At 33.3% G+C, this 17,955-nt stretch overlaps 1 protein-coding gene across 1 annotated transcript; it reads left to right on the top strand.

Annotated features, from left to right (window-relative positions):
- The first annotated feature begins 10,585 nt into the window (after nt 1-10,585).
- LOC145094660 (uncharacterized) lies at nt 10,586-13,309 on the top strand. Its single transcript, XM_079032766.1, has 7 exons — nt 10,586-10,736; nt 11,354-11,442; nt 11,738-11,851; nt 11,925-12,202; nt 12,268-12,382; nt 12,805-12,877; nt 13,146-13,309. The coding sequence occupies exons 2-7, from the start codon at nt 11,383-11,385 to the stop codon at nt 13,181-13,183; spliced, it is 678 nt and encodes a 225-aa protein (XP_078888892.1). The 5' UTR covers nt 10,586-10,736; nt 11,354-11,382; the 3' UTR covers nt 13,184-13,309.
- Nucleotides 13,310-17,955: the final 4,646 nt, after the last annotated feature.

The following is a 17,955-nucleotide window of genomic DNA, read 5'->3' as shown; positions in this document are numbered from 1 at the left end:
CTGTCGCCACTGGAATAAAATACTTGAGCCTTTTTATTTCCATTCCCGTCTCGATCACATTCCTTGGTAAGATGGGGGCCGCCACAATTTTCGCATCCTACCCTAATAGCATGGATCGTTTGATCCATTTTCGTCATTCTTCGGTCTAGGCTATCGAATTTAGCTATTACTGCCGCCATGCCATCGTTCACCGAGTTTACTGCTCCACGACTCACTTCATTCCTCGGATTGTGGTATTCTCTAGAATGCTTAGAGAATTCTTCAATCAATTCCTTTATTTCCGGAGGTGGCTTTCGGGTGAGCGGGCCTTGTGAATCGAGTAGTTGCCTTGTAGTGACATTAACTCCATCATAAAAGATGGAGACCTCCTGTTGGCTATTTAGATCATGGTGTGGGCAATTTCTAAGTAGGCTCTTGTACCTTTCCCAAGCTTCATAAAGAGATTCTCCGGGTTGTTGCTCGAAGTTGGCAATGGCTTTCTTTAGCTTGGCTATCTTGGAAGGTGGGCAGAAATGGTCAATGAACTCTTCTTTCATTTTGGCCCATGTGGTGACCGATCTGGGAGGAAGTGATTTTAACCAATCTTTCGCAGCGCCTTTAAACGTGACAGGGAGCATTCGAAGAAGTTGGGTCTCGCGTGGAACATTAGGCACGTTGAAGTAGTCGGCCACATCATTTACTTCGTCCAAATGCTTGTAAGCGTCTTCATGATCTCTTCCGTAAAAAGGGATCTCCTTGAGTTGAGCGAGAATATGGCCCTTTAGCTCAAACGTAGCGGTTGCGGGAATTGCGGGTTGCACAAGTCCCGGCCCGGTGTCATCACGCATCCTTTTCTTCCACTCCCCCATGGGGACTTCATCGATGTTAGCCATAGTGATAGCTAACTCTTCTTCGGAATCGGTCTCGTACTCGCTACCTTCGTGAATTGGTTCTTCAATTGTTAATGAGGCACTGGATACTCCTGATTTGCTGCCTTTCTTCTTGCTGAAAACGGATTTCAAGTTCTTGAGTGGTGAGTTCTTTGAAGTTGCGGTTTCTCCTACGACTTTTCCCTTGCTTCTCTTTAGTGCGGATTCCGGGTCTTCCAAAGGTGGTACTAGAGGTGTGTCCGCTCCTCGGGTCATGAAACAGCTAAAAAAAAACGAAACAAAAGAAACGAAACGCGTAAAAGGAATAAAAACGAAATAAAAAAATAAAGACTGAAACAACGATGGACTCGCCGAGTCTGCTCGAATGCACTCGGCGAGTTCAAGGCAAAAACAGAAAATAAATATTTCTAGTTATTCTAAAAACGAAATTTTATTAAAACTAAATCTACTTACTGATTTGCTTTATAAATAACTTTGTGTAAGATAAATCCCACACAAAGGATCGATTAAACTAGATTTTACTATTAATTTTAGAACCGTTCCCCGGCAACGGCGCCAAAAACTTGATGTGTGTAAAACCCACTAGTTTTAAACCTACTTTTAATTATCAAATAACACACAAAAGGCAGTGAACCTATCAATTGTGGTATAGTTCAAGCAAGTAGGGTATCGAACACAGGAAACGGCAAATTAAATACTAAAACCTAATTTATCTAATTTAACTAATAAGTAGGGGTTTTCTCTAGTTTTACAAGACTAGAAACTTACTAATTATTACTAACTTAAACTAGAAAACAAAGACTTGACTAGATTCAATAACGGAGAAGTACTTCTATTTAGTTCAACTTAATTGATCCTATGGTTGATTTCAAGGTAAAAGTGCAATGGATTAATTCTTTTGCTAGTTACCGATTCAATTGATTAATTCCGTATTCACTTCATTAATCCTTAGCAAATAAATCAATTTAAACAATGGCCAGTTGTCTATTTCAATTAAATTTACTAGATATAATATTCGGGTTAAGTTAGACTTGCAATAGCTAATTAATTTATCTTTTAATTAACTTCTTGTTTAATGGTCATCTCACAAGCTTGCACATAAATTTTCTGTGACGGTGAAAGTGCAGTTGCTTTAGCGAAAGAACCAAGAGATCACGGGAGATCTAGGCACATTGACAGAAAATACCATTTTATCAGACATAGAATAGAAGAAGGACTCCTCGTGGCAAAGAGGGTATCATCAGATGAGAACCCGACAGATCCCCTCACGAAGGGACTGAGCAGGGTTAAGCATTTACAGCATGCAAGGTGCATTGGGCTGAAGGATGATATTAGTTTCAATAATTAGATTCCTGAAACTTGTAAAATGTAATTGACATTTGATGATAAATAAAAGTTGTTATTTATTTATGAGTAAGGTGTTACTATCTTGTGTTGATTGTTTACTATGTTTCAATTTTGCATGTTTTTACTTCCAGAATAATCATGTTATTATTCAAACCATCCACAGTCGGTCAAACTTTGGAAGTAAGTATTGATTCAAGACTGTCATGAATTTGGCTTGTATGATTTGTCTAAAGTGCTTTAGACAATGCAACGGTTGCTACAACATTCATGAGTACTCATAAGGGCTGAGTATTGGATTCAACCCACGCTCACTTGCATCACTTCATGGAATTTATCTCGAGTGATCGTGAGACGATAATATCATATAAATCTTCAAACCTAGAGATATGAGTTGTTGACTATGAGTTGGTTATTCATTGATTGTACGAAAACGCATTGGTAACTCAATGTTATAAAACGTGCCTTTGTGAGTAATTCAACGAGTAGTTAGTACAAGCATATCAGTCAAAGTTTATCTGTTCCTTCTAGAAATAGAAGCGATATCTGGGCCCCTCGATGATTTGGTTTTAACCTATGTACCGGGCCCGGTCAGAACCTAATTGATGTGTTCAATTTAGTTCTACGTCGAAACAAATCGAAGATCGAGAAACAAATGCTGGACAATAAGTAAGACCATGTTCCATGTGTTTGTCCGGCTGATATCATGAGAGCAGAGGATTATATGATCACTTATCTTAAATGGCGTATCATCATCATCTCAGTTCCAAGAGACTTTGAAAGAGCTACGATTGCTAGTCGGATTTTGAAGTCATATTTGCAAATATAGTTATTAGACTTATCCAAGTGGGAGACTGTTGGATATAGTGTCTAAGTCCATAACTTTATTTGGTATGTACTTGATCCGACCCGGCATGGTCCATTTGGGTTGCATGGCATTGCAATACTTGGATAGAATAAATAAGAGAATATGGCACTTATGATTATTAATATATTATAAGTCCTAACATATTAATAATAGTGTTATTTAATTAGTATTGATCAAGTATTAATCTAGTATTAATTTGGTGATCAAAGTGAGACTAATTAAATAGATAGGATTGATTATGACAATCATCAATTCTTTTATGGTGGATGATGTGTGTAAAACCCATTAGTTTTAAACCTACTTTTAATTATCAAATAACACACAAAAGGCAGTGAACCTATCAATTGTGGTATAGTTCAAGCAAGTAGGGTATCGAACACAGGAAACGACAAATTAAATACTAAAACCTAATTTATCTAATTTAACTAATAAGTAGGGGTTTTCTCTAGTTTTACAAGACTAGAAACTTACTAATTATTACTAACTTAAACTAGAAAACAAAGACTTGACTAGATTCAATAACGGAGAAGTACTTCTATTTAGTTCAACTTAATTGATCCTATGGTTGATTTCAAGGTAAAAGTGCAATGGATTAATTCTTTTGCTAGTTACCGATTCAATTGATTAATTCCGTATTCACTTCATTAATCCTTAGCAAATAAATCAATTTAAACAATGGCCAGTTGTCTATTTCAATTAAATTTACTAGATATAATATTCGGGTTAAGTTAGACTTGCAATAGCTAATTAATTTATCTTTTAATTAACTTCTTGTTTAATGGTCATCTCACAAGCTTGCACATAAATTTACTTGATTTTCTTATTAATCCTAGTTTCATGTTCATTACACTAGACATATGACTAAAAGTGTTCACCAAGCATATGAGATTGATAACTAATAGATGTTCATGCTAATTAATTATCTCCCTATTAACAGAAAATCAATTATCATTCATACACAAGGTTCTTTAGCAAGCTAAAATAACTAAATTAACCAACATAGAATTAATCCTACCAAGAATCAAACCATATTACCAATTTCGTATCCCTAAATAGAAGTTTAAAGAATTTAGCTCATAACTAAGGTAAATAACAGCAAACAAATAAGTTCAAGTTGCTTAATCATGTTGACAAAACAAAAGAAACAAATAGAATGGTGGAATTATGCCTTAATTACTCCCGGAATTGGATTCTAGCTTCCTTGGTCGACTTCTAGGGTTCTTCTGGCTTCTTATTCGCAGCTAAGCACTTCTGAATCGTCCCAGAACTTCTTCTTCTCGATCTGTGGAATAATCTTTAAATAAGCGGTTCGACTCGTCGAGTCAAGTGGTGACTCGTCGAGTCCCTCTCACATTCTACGTATTGCGATAACTATCTGGGCTCCCGAGTCATTATCCTTCTGATTCCTCGACCGGACTCGTCGAGTAGATATATGACTCGACGAGTAGAAGCTTCTTTTTTAGTGTTTTCCTTCTTCATTCCACTCTCAATCTTCTAACCGCTTCTCTTGCTTCCTTTTACTTCCGAGCTTCATTTTTGGACTGAAAAACATAATTTAACACTTTTAAGTACCTTTTGTCCATAATATGCGATAATTTAGCTAATATATGAATAAAAAACTATACTAAATACACACTAAATATGCACATATCAGTGGATTAATGATCCATGGTTTATGGGTTATGGATGTAACCATTTGGAGCTCCATGGATAGTCCATGGGAGTTACAAACCCATGGGTCATGAGAAATGAAGAGTCATGACAATTATAGGTCTTCTTAATGAAACCCTAATTGTGACACCACTATAAAAGGAACCCTTTGGCTAGCAAAATGGTGACCTAGTGTTACAAGAGAGGGCATAACCGATTTTGAGTGATAGAAGTATTCTCCCAAGTTATTCCAAGTTTTGTGGTGTTGTGTGAAGCATTTGAGGCACAACATTTGGGGTGCTAGGCTCACAAAGTCTTGAAAGAATCCAAGCAACAACAAGGTATGTATTTCTACTAGTTTTTATGTTTCATATATTCCCCATGCCATGCTAGTTAGGAAATAACCTTGAAAAAGAAATTTGCATGTATATAGAAAAAACATAGATTCAAGGTTATTAGGGTTGCATGTACACTTAGGAAGTGTTAGAATGCTCAAAACCCATCATGATCATGTAATTGTACTCATGTAAGTGTGACCATGTAAACTTATTTATGTAATAGTATAGTAATGTACTATACTGTTCTAGCTGTAAAGTGTGCTCTCTCTATCTAGCAAGTATAGTAATGTACTGTAATGTTCTAGAAAAGTATTGACTCATGAATGAACTGACTCGTTGTGTGATATCGCGTTCTAGTAATAGTTCTAATATCTTCCTAAACTACCCATATGGTAGTTTACTAGTAACCTAACTGGTACGAATGGACATGGATGTATACCCTTGCTACCCAAGGGCATTGGATGAACTGGAAGGAACTTTATGACTATATATGTACACATGATATATAACTAATATTTAAACGACCTTCGGACGGATACCCGATATCCCACCAGACTACGTCCAAATCGAGGAAAAGGAAATAGGGTGGATAGCCTTCCTAAGTCCTTTCAACATTTATTATATAACTGTACATATATAAGCATGCAATTTATAATATCAAAAGCATAAAATAAGTTTTGTAAAATCTTTGAACATAATTATTATCTAAGAAAAGATCGACTTGATGTCAATCAATAAAACAGTTTGAAGTAAAAACAGTTTGAAGTAAAACGATTTGATAACAGCTTGGGGTAAAACAGATCAAAGTAAAATGGTTTGAAAAAGGATCATACAGTGTGTAATGAACAGTTTAATAAGGATTTTGAAACATATAAAACATTTAAGAAAAATCATTTGAAGAACCTGTTTGGTAAAACGGTTAATGTGTAGTAAATCATTTGAATGCTGCATATTAATCACATGTGATTGATATAATAACTAGCATAATTCTACTTATTAATCACATGTGATTGATATAATAACTAGCATAATTCTACTTGTATCCCCCCATAAAACATTTAAAAACATTTAAAACATTGATTAAGGGGTATGAACTCACCTGTAGTAAGTGGATCGGAAGGAAGTGTCGGATAAGTGCTTGGTGTCAAGTGAAGACTTAGACACGCACAAAGATCCTAATAACATATAAGGATATATGTATATACACAATTAGTCTTTAAACAACTAATAAAAAAAGTTAAGACACTCTAGGATATGCTAAACACTTTACACAAGTGTTATAAGTCTCAAGGGTTGCATCTAAGTGTTGTAGGGAAAGGCTAGTGTGTTTGGGGTTCAAGGAACACTCTTGATATGAGTTTACTCCCTAAGGATCAACACCCCTTGAGTTTACGGTCGTAAACTCCTAACCTTTTGACCATTTGGTGATTTGGAGTCTTCTAGGCTATTCCAAGCATTCCTACTTCATGAATTAGTCTTTAGGAAGTGTTGTGTGGCATCAAAACACTCCTAAATGAAGTTTATGGTCTAAGGACCATTTCTCATGAGTTTACTACCTTAAACTCATGAGTTTACTACCTTAAACTCCTAATTTTATGGTATTTGGGGTTTTCAAGTCCTTAGCTTAATCATGGTACTAGTCTAGGTTAGATTTAGCCATAAGGAACAACCATGGGACTTTTAATGGACATTTACACACTTTTTGGGGTGTTTACGGTTTAAAGGACATCCCTAAACCGTAAACACATGAAAATGGAAGGTTTTGGTGATTTTTGGGTGATAAACTCATCAAGGGTGGATCTATACAAGTTCTTAAGGCATAAAGAAGCATCTAAACACCCTAAAGCACCCTAAGGCACCATATTTGGTGTTTATGGTTTTGGGAGCCTCCCAAAACCGTGAACACCTTGCTCTTTGTGTTCTTGGGACTTTTCCTTGGTATAAACATGTATAGATAGCTTAAAATGACTCTAGGATAGAAGTACTTACATTGTGGAAGCTTGAAATGAATTTTAAGTCCAATTACACTAGTGTGTGTTCTTGGTGTTTTGGAAAAACTAATCAAAACACAAAATGGATGGATTAAAGGTGTAAAATCACTAGATTAAGTGATATACTAACTTGAAAGGCTAGAAACACTTACTAGTTTGAAGATCTAGAATAAAAACTTGGATGATACTTGAGAGGATCTTTTGGAGTTTACTCTTTTTGACTTTTGGGGAGTAAACACAAATGACTAGTTTTTGGGGAGTAAACTCATACATAGGTATGAGTTCACGATTTTTGGATGATTTTTCAACCCAAACATAAAAGTTTGGTCAGGTGTTTCTAATACGCGAGGTGTTTGCGGTTTTCAAAAATAAAACCCGAGACGACACTTTCTTTCACCCGTTCGCTTAAAATAATATTAACAAAATCAAACGAACTTTATATTTCTTAAAAATAAGAAATAATTACATTGACTTATGCTACGAAGTGGTTGACTTTTAGGTTTTGAGCGAATGGAAATTTCGGGTTGTCACAATGCAGCCCTAAATAATTTCTTGAACTTCAACCTATGTATGCTTTCTTGGAATTGGCATAAACATGTCTGTCACATTACCTGTGCTCAACATTTGGGAGTACATCTTTTACAGCTTCAACCATCCCTACAAGACAATAACATTCAACTTAATATGCATTCCTTTTAAATTGTGTTAACATTTATATAAAATGGAGTATTGAAAACAAACCTTTTGTTGGTCAGATATCACCACCAATCCTCTGCCATCATGAAGGTCTAGACTATCTCTAAGAAGCTCAATAAAACAAGTCTAGTTAGGCTTGTTTTCAACATCAACAACAACCCATGCTATAGGATATACCTAGTTATTAGCATCCATCCAACCCAATTACTCGTCTACACCCTAATTTCCATCCATCACTTAGAGCTTTGAAACATATGTAAAATATGTGGAAGTAGTTCTTCCCATCTGGATTGACATTGACACTAGCTTTGAATGTAGAACCTAGGTTGGACCTTAATAATTCATCAGCATAATCTCATACCCTAACATAATGTTCAGTTAGTTTTCCTTCAATCAACCCAGTGGCCCATTTTTTTGCCCTATGGACTTGCCCAATGGATATTACACATCTCAACCTTCGTTTGATGTCAATAATCATGTCCCTAAGTTTCATCTTAGGTGTGTTTGCAATTTCAATAATGTAATGCCTACCTATCCATTTAGGGGAAACAAGACTTCCAAATTTGAACCTCCTACTGCAATGATGCTCTCCAACCAAAATTTTAACTTGAAATGATTTTTCATTGTACATCCATCCAACATACAATCTAAAAGGACAATCATTCATCTCTGTCCTTTTCCCACATCTTGCAACTATTCTAGTTTTATCACATTTTTCAAAGTATATCTGATATCCATTTGACACCCCATAATTTTGAATACAAAACTTAAGTTGTGCAGGAGACTCAAACATATCACCTACCTTAGGTTCCATCTTATCCCATGGTGTGTTTAGATCATGAATTTTGTACTTATTCTTCACCGCCTCTTGTTCACCTTCTTCATCACTTTGTCATTCATTAGCATGATAAACTTGTGCTCTGATTTCAGCAGCCATGCTTGAATTCCTTAAGTTTTCATCACTAAATAGAACATTGAGAAAGACGTCCCTACATTTATCAAGTGCAATCACAAACTCATGCTCTGGTTCATGATCCATATAAATACCATGGAGCTCATAATCCATCTCATTTAGTCCAGAGAGGGGCTCGTATATACTAGCAAAGAGTTCTTTCAAAATATCTTCTGATGAAGCCATTACAGTTACCTGCAAAATCAAACAAATTTTACAAACAAAATCGAAGAATTTTAAGTAGATAACTACTTTAATCATGGATTTGAGATACTTACTGGTTCAACAACTCAACGTGACTATCACCCAACTTTCTTCCTGTTTAAACAACGATACCAACAGTGTAGACATAATCCTCTTCAAATACCCAAATTTCGTGATGATTCCCTCCCAAAAGTCCAAGATTTTTCTCAATAGAGTACAATTTACTAAGATTGAGTGACGTTTCAGAGAGAGGGTGTGGAGCTCTATGTCTAATGTTTACCAAACGGGGTTAATTTTGTCGTTGGTTAAGAAACGGAGGGAAAAGTCTTCTACAGTTGAGGGGTAAGTGGAGGGGTAACCGGTAAACCCTCTTGCAACCGGTTATTTGGCATAAACGCAAAAAATGAGACCGTCATTAACGACCCAAAAACCCGCCGGAGGGTAAAACCGACTTTTTCTTGCAAAATTAAGGCTTTTATGACATTATCCCAGTGATTTATTCCTTTCTTGCCTTAATTACCCCCTACCAAACACGTCCTAATGAAACCATACCCTTCAATTGTCCTTTTTTAATTCCTAACATTACATATGTGGTCAACAAGAACGATTTAATACAGTAGATAAAAAAACATTGAAAACTTTTAAAAGTACATTAATATAGACAAAATAACAGAATGGGCTTGAGCCTTGAAACAAGGCCTAAAAAGGATTTGCCTTGTCTATTGAGAATACTCGCATACTCGTTTCAAGTTTATCACTAGGGGTGAGCAAACCCAAACCACAAACCGAGAAACCGACTAAAACCGACGAAACCGAAATCGAAAAAACCGAAACCGAAGCAAAACCGACGGTTAGGGTTTGAATTTTTTAAAAACCGAAAAGTCAGGTTCGGTTTCGGTTTTTACCCAGAAACCGACCCATCCAACCCGAGGAACTGACCCACACTTAAAACTGACAAACCGCCCCAAGAAACCGACCCATCCAACCCGAGAAACCGACTAATACTTGATTGTTTTTTTGTTATAATAGACTATTTCGGGCTTTGGTTATAACTTGTATTAGACTATTTGGTTGTAAGACTCATATTTATTAAAGTATTTAACTTCAATTTGGTGTTTTTGAAGTATTTAACTTATCTCATTTCTGGAAAATGGGTTAAAACCCAAAAACCATGTGTTTAAAACCATAACCCATGAGTGTATGGGTTGAACCAAAGAAACCGAAAAACCGACCAAACCGACCTCAGAACCCAAGAAACCGAACCGATCAGAAACCGATCCTATTTGGTTCTAAAAACCAGAAACCGAATATTTATGGGTTGGGTTGGGTTTGGGTCCAAAACCAACCCAAACCGACCCATGCACAACCCTATTTATCACGTCTAACTCTTATGATTATACTCACATTAATTTAGTACATATATTTTTAATGAACCATATACCGGTTTTCATTGTATTAAAAAGGCTTTATCGATATAGTTATGATTTTGTGATTTTGTTAGAACTTACAAGTGGAAGTGGAAGTGGATGTGGTTTGGGCTTTTTTATTCATCTGTTTTAAATAAATACTTTTAAGTTTTAATAGACTGTTTTGTTTGCCCATATCTAATATGGGCTTGTCTGTTTTAACACCTTAACTATTTTGACCCATTTACTGAACCCAACAAAGTATTGTTTCGCATCTTCCATGGAGCTGAAGCTATGAATCCCTTACTGCGAAGACTCTTGGTCGCCGGCTTTTAGGGTTTATTACGAGCGTTGCGTTTTAGGGTTTTTCCGATTACGGATACGGCGACAGATTCTTCATCAATCGAAGTTCTGTAAGGTATGCTCTTTCCTTTTATTGATAATCTACATGATGTATTTGTTCATTTTTTGTGAATATCTTTACGTAAATTTGAGGAATGCGTTTTATCTTGGATTGAACATGTTCTTTAGGAATGATTAATTTTTCTTCACCTTTTTTTTGTCCATTTCAAACCATTTTTAAATGTAGATTTCATATTTTGTTTATTCGCATACTTCAAATTTTCACAATTTCTAAGCTTATGAGGCTATATGTTAGATTACTCACTGTCTTTAAGTAGAATTAGAATTAGTGAAACAAATCGTGAAATTTTCTTTGATATGTAATTGTTTGTAGAGTAAATTACTAAAATCGTCCCTATGGTTTGGTCAAAATTGCACGTTTGGTCCCTAACTTTTAACTTTTATTTTGCATTCGGATGGTCCCTGTGGTTTGATTTTGTTGTGTTTTTCATCCCTATGGTTTGGTCAAAATTGCACGTTTGGTCCCTAACTTTATGTAAGGGACGGAAAACGCAACAAAATCAAACCACAAGGACCATCCAAGTGCAAAATAAAAGTTAGGGACCAAACATGCAATTTTGACCAAACCATAAGGACGATTTCAGTAATTTACTCTTGTTCGTATGACTTTAGGAAAACACCAACACCAGTGCTTTAGAGATATGAATACTGAGACAAATGGAGGTGGCTCTTTGGTTCTGATAAAGCAAGGAGCAGAAGCTGTGAGATTAATTCTTTTTTTTTACATGTAATTGAAATTCCTAAATGGGACCCACATATTATAATATGGTTAATTCTTTTTTTTACATAGTTTATATAATTAAAATTCCTAAATGGGACCCACATATTATAATATGGTTAATTCTTTTTTTTTTTACATAGTTTATGTAATTGAAATTCCTAAATGGGACCCATATATTATAATATGGTTAATTCTTATTTTTACATAGTTTATGTAATTGAAATTCCTAAATGGGACCCACATATTATAATATTGTTAATTTTTATTTTTCGTAGAGAGTGTTTGAGTCGACATTTGGTGGAAGAAAGTCGATTGTGAAGGAAAGATTCTCAAAGAAGTACAGACATCAAACTTTAGATTCAAAGCTCACACTCAAGCGCTTAAATGCGGTTTGTTGACAAGTATTTGATTTTAATGTTCAAAGATTTTGATTTTTTGTTTCCTGATTGATGTATTTTATAGGAGGCAAGGTGTATGACAAAAGCTAGAAAACTTGGAGTTTCTACTCCTGTGCTTTATGCAGTAGACCCTGTATCACATACCCTAACTTTTGAGTATGTGAAAGGTTCATTCATCAAAGACATATTCCTTGAATTTGGATTAAAAGGTGTTGTAGAAGAAAAGATGGATGACATTGCCTTTCAAATTGGAGATACAATTGGGAAATTACATGATGGTGGAGTCATTCATGGCGACTTAACCACATCTAATATGTTATGGCGTAGTCACACAAACCAGCTTGGTAGTATTATTTATTTCCTTTTTGATTTAAAAAAAAAAATTAATTTGTTTATATTTTGTCACAGGTATTAATCGATTTTGGTCTGAGCTTTGTGTCCACGCATCCGGAAGACAAAGGTGTTGATTTATATGTTTTGGAACGGGCTTTGCTTTCTATGCATTCATCATGTGGAAATGTGGTAAGTAAGATAATTGGAAGAGTAAATTACACGAATGGTCCCTACGGTTTAGGGTAATTTGCATGTTTGGTCCCTAACTTATTTTTTTAACTCGGAAGGTCCTTACTGTTTGTTTTTGTTACGCGCTTGGTCCCTGTCTTACCTAAAAAACTATTTTTCCCTATTTAAATAATAGTCTTTTTAGGTAAGACAGGACCAAACGCATAACAAAAACAAACAGTAGGGACCAAGGGCGTAATAGAAACAAACAGTAGGGATTTTCCGAGTTAAAAAAATAAATTAGGGACCAAACACGCAAACTACCCCAAACCATAGGGACCATTCGTGTAATTTACTCTAATTGGAAATTTTGTATCTAAAATTTAAAATATGCGTTTTTTTTAATTTTAATGAAACTAAATGACTATTTTGCCCTTGAGTAGATGGATAAGATACTTTCAGCATATAGGAAGTCTACAAAGCAATGGTCATCCACATTTAACAAACTTGGTCAAGGTACTATAATCTTAACTAATCTATTGTATTCTTTTATGTAAAAATTCATCAACTTGGGTAATATTTTTTTATTGCTAATGGATCAAAAGTGTGTAATAAAAAAACTTGGCTAAAAAGGGAATAAAAAAGCAAAGGTTTTACAACCTTGTAAATGTAAAACGTTTTCTTAGACTAGTGGAATCGTGATATTAATAAAAGTAATAATATGTTATATATAATAATTGTTTATATGATATATAATATAATGTTGCATGTTAACTTGTGATAGTGAGACTACGAGGCAGAAAGCGAACCATGGTTGGATAAATGCATTGGGATAAAAAAGAAGTGAAAGATTTCATATGATGTTTTTGTTTTCTTTCAAAAACATTATTTTTGGTGATTTGTGTTTTAATTGATGAAAAGGTTAAATAGTTTATTTAGTTATTGCAATTTCAAGCGTATGATGAAATTCAATCAAATACTAATCAGTCGTAAAAAAAAAAAAAAGCTTTCATGATGCTTTAAGGATAGTTAAGAAATTGACTATTATCACATCAACTTTTAAAACACACATCCAAATATTTTTCATTTCTGATTTTTACTTACATGGTTGCTACCGTTGTCATTATTAAAATTGATAGGTCCAATCTTCTTCTTTTCATATCCTTAATTTTTTCGATTTTTACTTTCCAAGAGATTATGAATGAAGTGAATTTTAATGAATTTAATTTAGGGTCTAATAAGCGAAATGCCGTATATCTCATTTTGAAACATAAAAATATCGTATTTTGAAGAATCGATGTTTGATGTTTTAATAGTGAAAATTAGATTTTTTTTTTTTTTTTTTTTTTAAATATTGCTCAAGTGAAACTTCAAAATTATCTTGTGGTCATACATAAACATGAAGAGGAGATCGATATGCTTGAAATAATAAATGTTATAACTTTAACCTTTGTGTACAATGGATTTATTAGTATAACATGGCTATCTAAGCTATTGAGTAGTGACATTAGAAACTTGGAAGTAGTTAAAGTCTTTGTTCCAAACTTGTTTACACATACTAAAAGGTTATTGGATTTTAACATATTACTTATGTATATGAAGTCCAATAACAAAAGCAGTGAAGTCATATAAAAAAATCCAATTCAAAAATAACATTTTTTTTATATATTAGCACACCCAATAACAATAGAACTAAAGAGAACATATGGATGTGTCTTTATAAAATGAAATGTAAAAGATGTGGAAAAAAAGTTTACATAAATTTATCAAACATTTCAACAAAAAGTATTTATGTAGAAATAATGATTTATGATGAGAAACCTAACCTTATGGTCACCAAAAGTAATGTCTTTACTATCCATACGCAAAATAGTTTTTAATATTTCAAATCCAACACTCTTTCTACGTAACTATAAAAATGTAAATTATATCAAATAAAACAACCTCTATTTCTCAAACTTGTTTTGCATAAATGAACTTCACTTATAAAGGGAACCTCACAAATAAACTTGCATAATAAATGTCACGTTTCAATAGGATTTTTTTATACCTTAAGTAATACTCCGTATCTGTTAAACTTTCTAATTAGTTGCAACAACTATATAATTCTACACAACTCATAATCCATAATTTTAATATGGTGATTTTTGATTTTGTTCACAATTTGACATATATGCTTTGTATCCTATCCTCCCATCATGAATGGTGTTGTATTTTTCATCCAATTACATGATTATTAAACATTTAATGGGTTTGGACTGAAAAGCAAACCCATAAACTCCTTTTATTGAAGCTTTACGTGAAGAAGGGATTTAAATATATGATTTTTTTTTGATTAAGCTCTTCATCCATTATGATGTTCTTATTACATTATAAGTAGGTATGTGTATCTAGTTTCATCCATCCATCTCTCTCTCTCTCTCTCTCTCTCACACACACACAGAGTAAAACCTGATTTTTATTTCTTCCTCACCACAATCGACCCAATAAAGCTGATATCACCAACAAAATATGAATAATTGATCTATACAGAACTGGGTTCCTAACAATATTGCCTTCGCTTCTTTGTTTCTCGTGTGTTGATTTCATTCTCTAGTCTTCTTTTTATATCCATATTTTCTTCGAACTTTACTTTACTTTCTGAGAGATTATGAATGGAGAATCGCATTTTGACTTCTTCTAAATTGAAAAATATTAGTTATCTTGTAGTCGAGACTGGTTAAAATTGATTTTCAAATCATTAGGTTTTTAATTACTTTCATCAAAGTTAATAACCGGATTTTCAATGAAGTCATTAGAACTCCATTCATTAACACTATCTTCAACATATTTGCAACTTTTACCATTTCTTTAATTATCTTGATTATCTATCATTCTAGAGATATAAGATTGGTAATAATAGCTAAAAGAAAATTAGATGCTAAATGTCAATAAATATACCATTTAAAAACAAAAAATTGATAAAATATAAAAGTTATTCTCCCTTTCAAGTTTTTTTCGATTTGGAATGTATCAACCATTTGACTCTATGTGGATTGTTTAAAGATATTTGATAATGAGTTGATAGTTTTATTTCCCTTTCTCATTTGATGTGTTGTAAAATGAGATTGTATTAATGACTTTATGTCCATTAAATTAAAATCAAGTAATTTAACATAAATTTCACATTTAAATATCAAGACAATGAAAAAGATGATAAAATTATGACCCGTTTGATTAAAAATGGATGGATTTATTATGTTTACATCCAACATGTCAAATTCACTTAAATAAAATGAATAATTTCATCGATATCATTGTAAACTTTCATAATTACGTTTATATCTTTGTAGAACTTTAAATGACATGTATATCTTTATAAAAACTATATATATATATATATATATATATATATATATATATATATATATATATATATATATATATATATATATATCCAAATACTTGATTATATTAGATTATAAATAATTACTAAAATACTCATTTCCAATCATTCCCACAATCGATCCTCTTATTTTACGACCAGATTAAATCGATTAGCAAAACCTGATGATTACATATTCATAATCGATTGCCAACCAATATATATTTCATCTCTTACAATCGATTTTAGAGGCATGTGATTATACTTCTCTAAACAATTTTGTTATGAAATGAATATTTAATTGATGGTTATTATACATTTGGGATTTGCAGCTACAAATAGGTGAATTCAAACGACCTGATATTGAAGACCAAAATTTCAGAAGTACCTCTTAATGTCAGATAGTAAATTTTGGTTGATGACAACTCCGTGTCGGATCTTGAATTTGGGACCTATTCTGTCCGGTCTGTCGATATTATTGGTCGAGTTCACAAAGGAGATATCGACCCTACCTCTGTTAATTATTGATCGGCTACATTTAGATTTCTATTGAATTTTTGGGAGAATTAATATGCAATGTTACAAGTTAATTAGTTTTTAATAATACGCAATCAATTTAAAGATAGTGTTTTTAATTTTAAAATAGATTAATTATGATTTAATTAAGTATTTTGATTTATATGTGAGTTTATAGGTTTTATAGGGATATACATGTAGGGGAGAGATCAGTACCGAACTGCAAATACGGAAAACCAAATTATCCAAATTGTTGGTGCCAAATCCCAAACCAAATATGGAAAACAAGTACTTCAAAGTACCATTTCCCATTAGTACCAAATTTTTAACAAGACCGACCAACCATGTTTGAAGGTTTGTAACTCAGCCAAAACTTATCGAATCATGTTGACTCCATAACCTAAATTGCAGCAAAGATAGAGACGAATAAGCAAGAGAAAAGATCGGCGCTCGTACAAGGGAGTTATGGTTGTCCAAAGATGCAGAAAAAAACTACACTAACTTAAAATGCGGAAAAAAGCAACATAAGCCTATGTTTAGGGTACTATAACCCAACCCGGTTAATAATTATCCAAATAAGTTATTAGTCAATCAAGATTTACGAATTATTATAGACTATTCATTAGTAAAATGGAATGACTCAAGTCTCTAATAATTCGTAAAGAGTTTATGGGGGTCGCTCTCCCTCCATATTTCCGGTTACCGGAATGGTTAAGACGCAACATTGAATACTGATAGTATTATACAAGTTGTTAACATTAATTAGGGCTAAATGCAAGAAAATACAATGTACATTATATTTTATTGCATTGTACTTTCATTGTTCCTTATTATAGCATTTGTATTTAGAAACAAACTATTTCTCATTTAGGATAGTTTATTTTAAAGTTGTTTTTTACTCTATTATGACAATGAACTCTACTAATTTGAAAATTATATAGTCCAATTGCAGCAGCTCAATTTACAAAAAGGGTGTGGTTTTAAGTGAGCTAAGTAGTAAATCTAGTAAACAAACAGAATGAGTTTGTGTAATTTGACCAAAAACACTTGTATCAGTAGATTGTGAAATTTAATTCCACAATTTTGGCAGATGGAAACCACGAGTCAAAGATGACATTTTCAAAAGCAACACCTACAAAATATTTTGCCCTAATTTTTATACATACCAGAACAACCTGCCCTATTATTGCCTTTTGAACATGTTGAATATTCTACAAGCATTTGAAATTGAATTATTATACTACCAAGTGAAGTGACCAATATGCCATATAAAAAAAATAATGAAGATTTCAAAAAGCATACCGGGGGGGGGGGGGGTTAGAGAGATGATTTGTAGGGTGTCTAAATGAAAAAAAACAATGCAAATTTAACCAATAAAAAAACCTAGCCTACAAGCATTTGAAAAGTGAATTATTATACCAATTAAGGGACAAACATGATAATTGGTATAAAACAAAAAAACAAAAATTAATGAAAACATACAAGGGGAGGGGAGGGTAGAGAGAAGATTTGTAAACACTTCTAGCATAGTCCAGTTCTTTTTCCTAATTTGTTTCTTCAACACTCTGCCAAAATGCAAACCTCAACACTACACTTACATAAACAAGAAGATTTGTTAATTTCTATTTGGATATTTTGTTTTAATTTCATTTTCAGAAATAGGGTTAATAATGACCTGGATTGATTCCAGAGGCATTTCTTGGGATTAAAAAAC

This window comes from Lactuca serriola, chromosome 3 (assembly GCF_051521515.1).
Source record: "Lactuca serriola cultivar US96UC23 chromosome 3, Lser_US96UC23_V15, whole genome shotgun sequence".
In the NCBI taxonomy this organism is placed as follows: Eukaryota; Viridiplantae; Streptophyta; class Magnoliopsida; order Asterales; family Asteraceae; genus Lactuca; species Lactuca serriola.
This window is presented reverse-complemented; position numbering and strand designations above follow the sequence as displayed.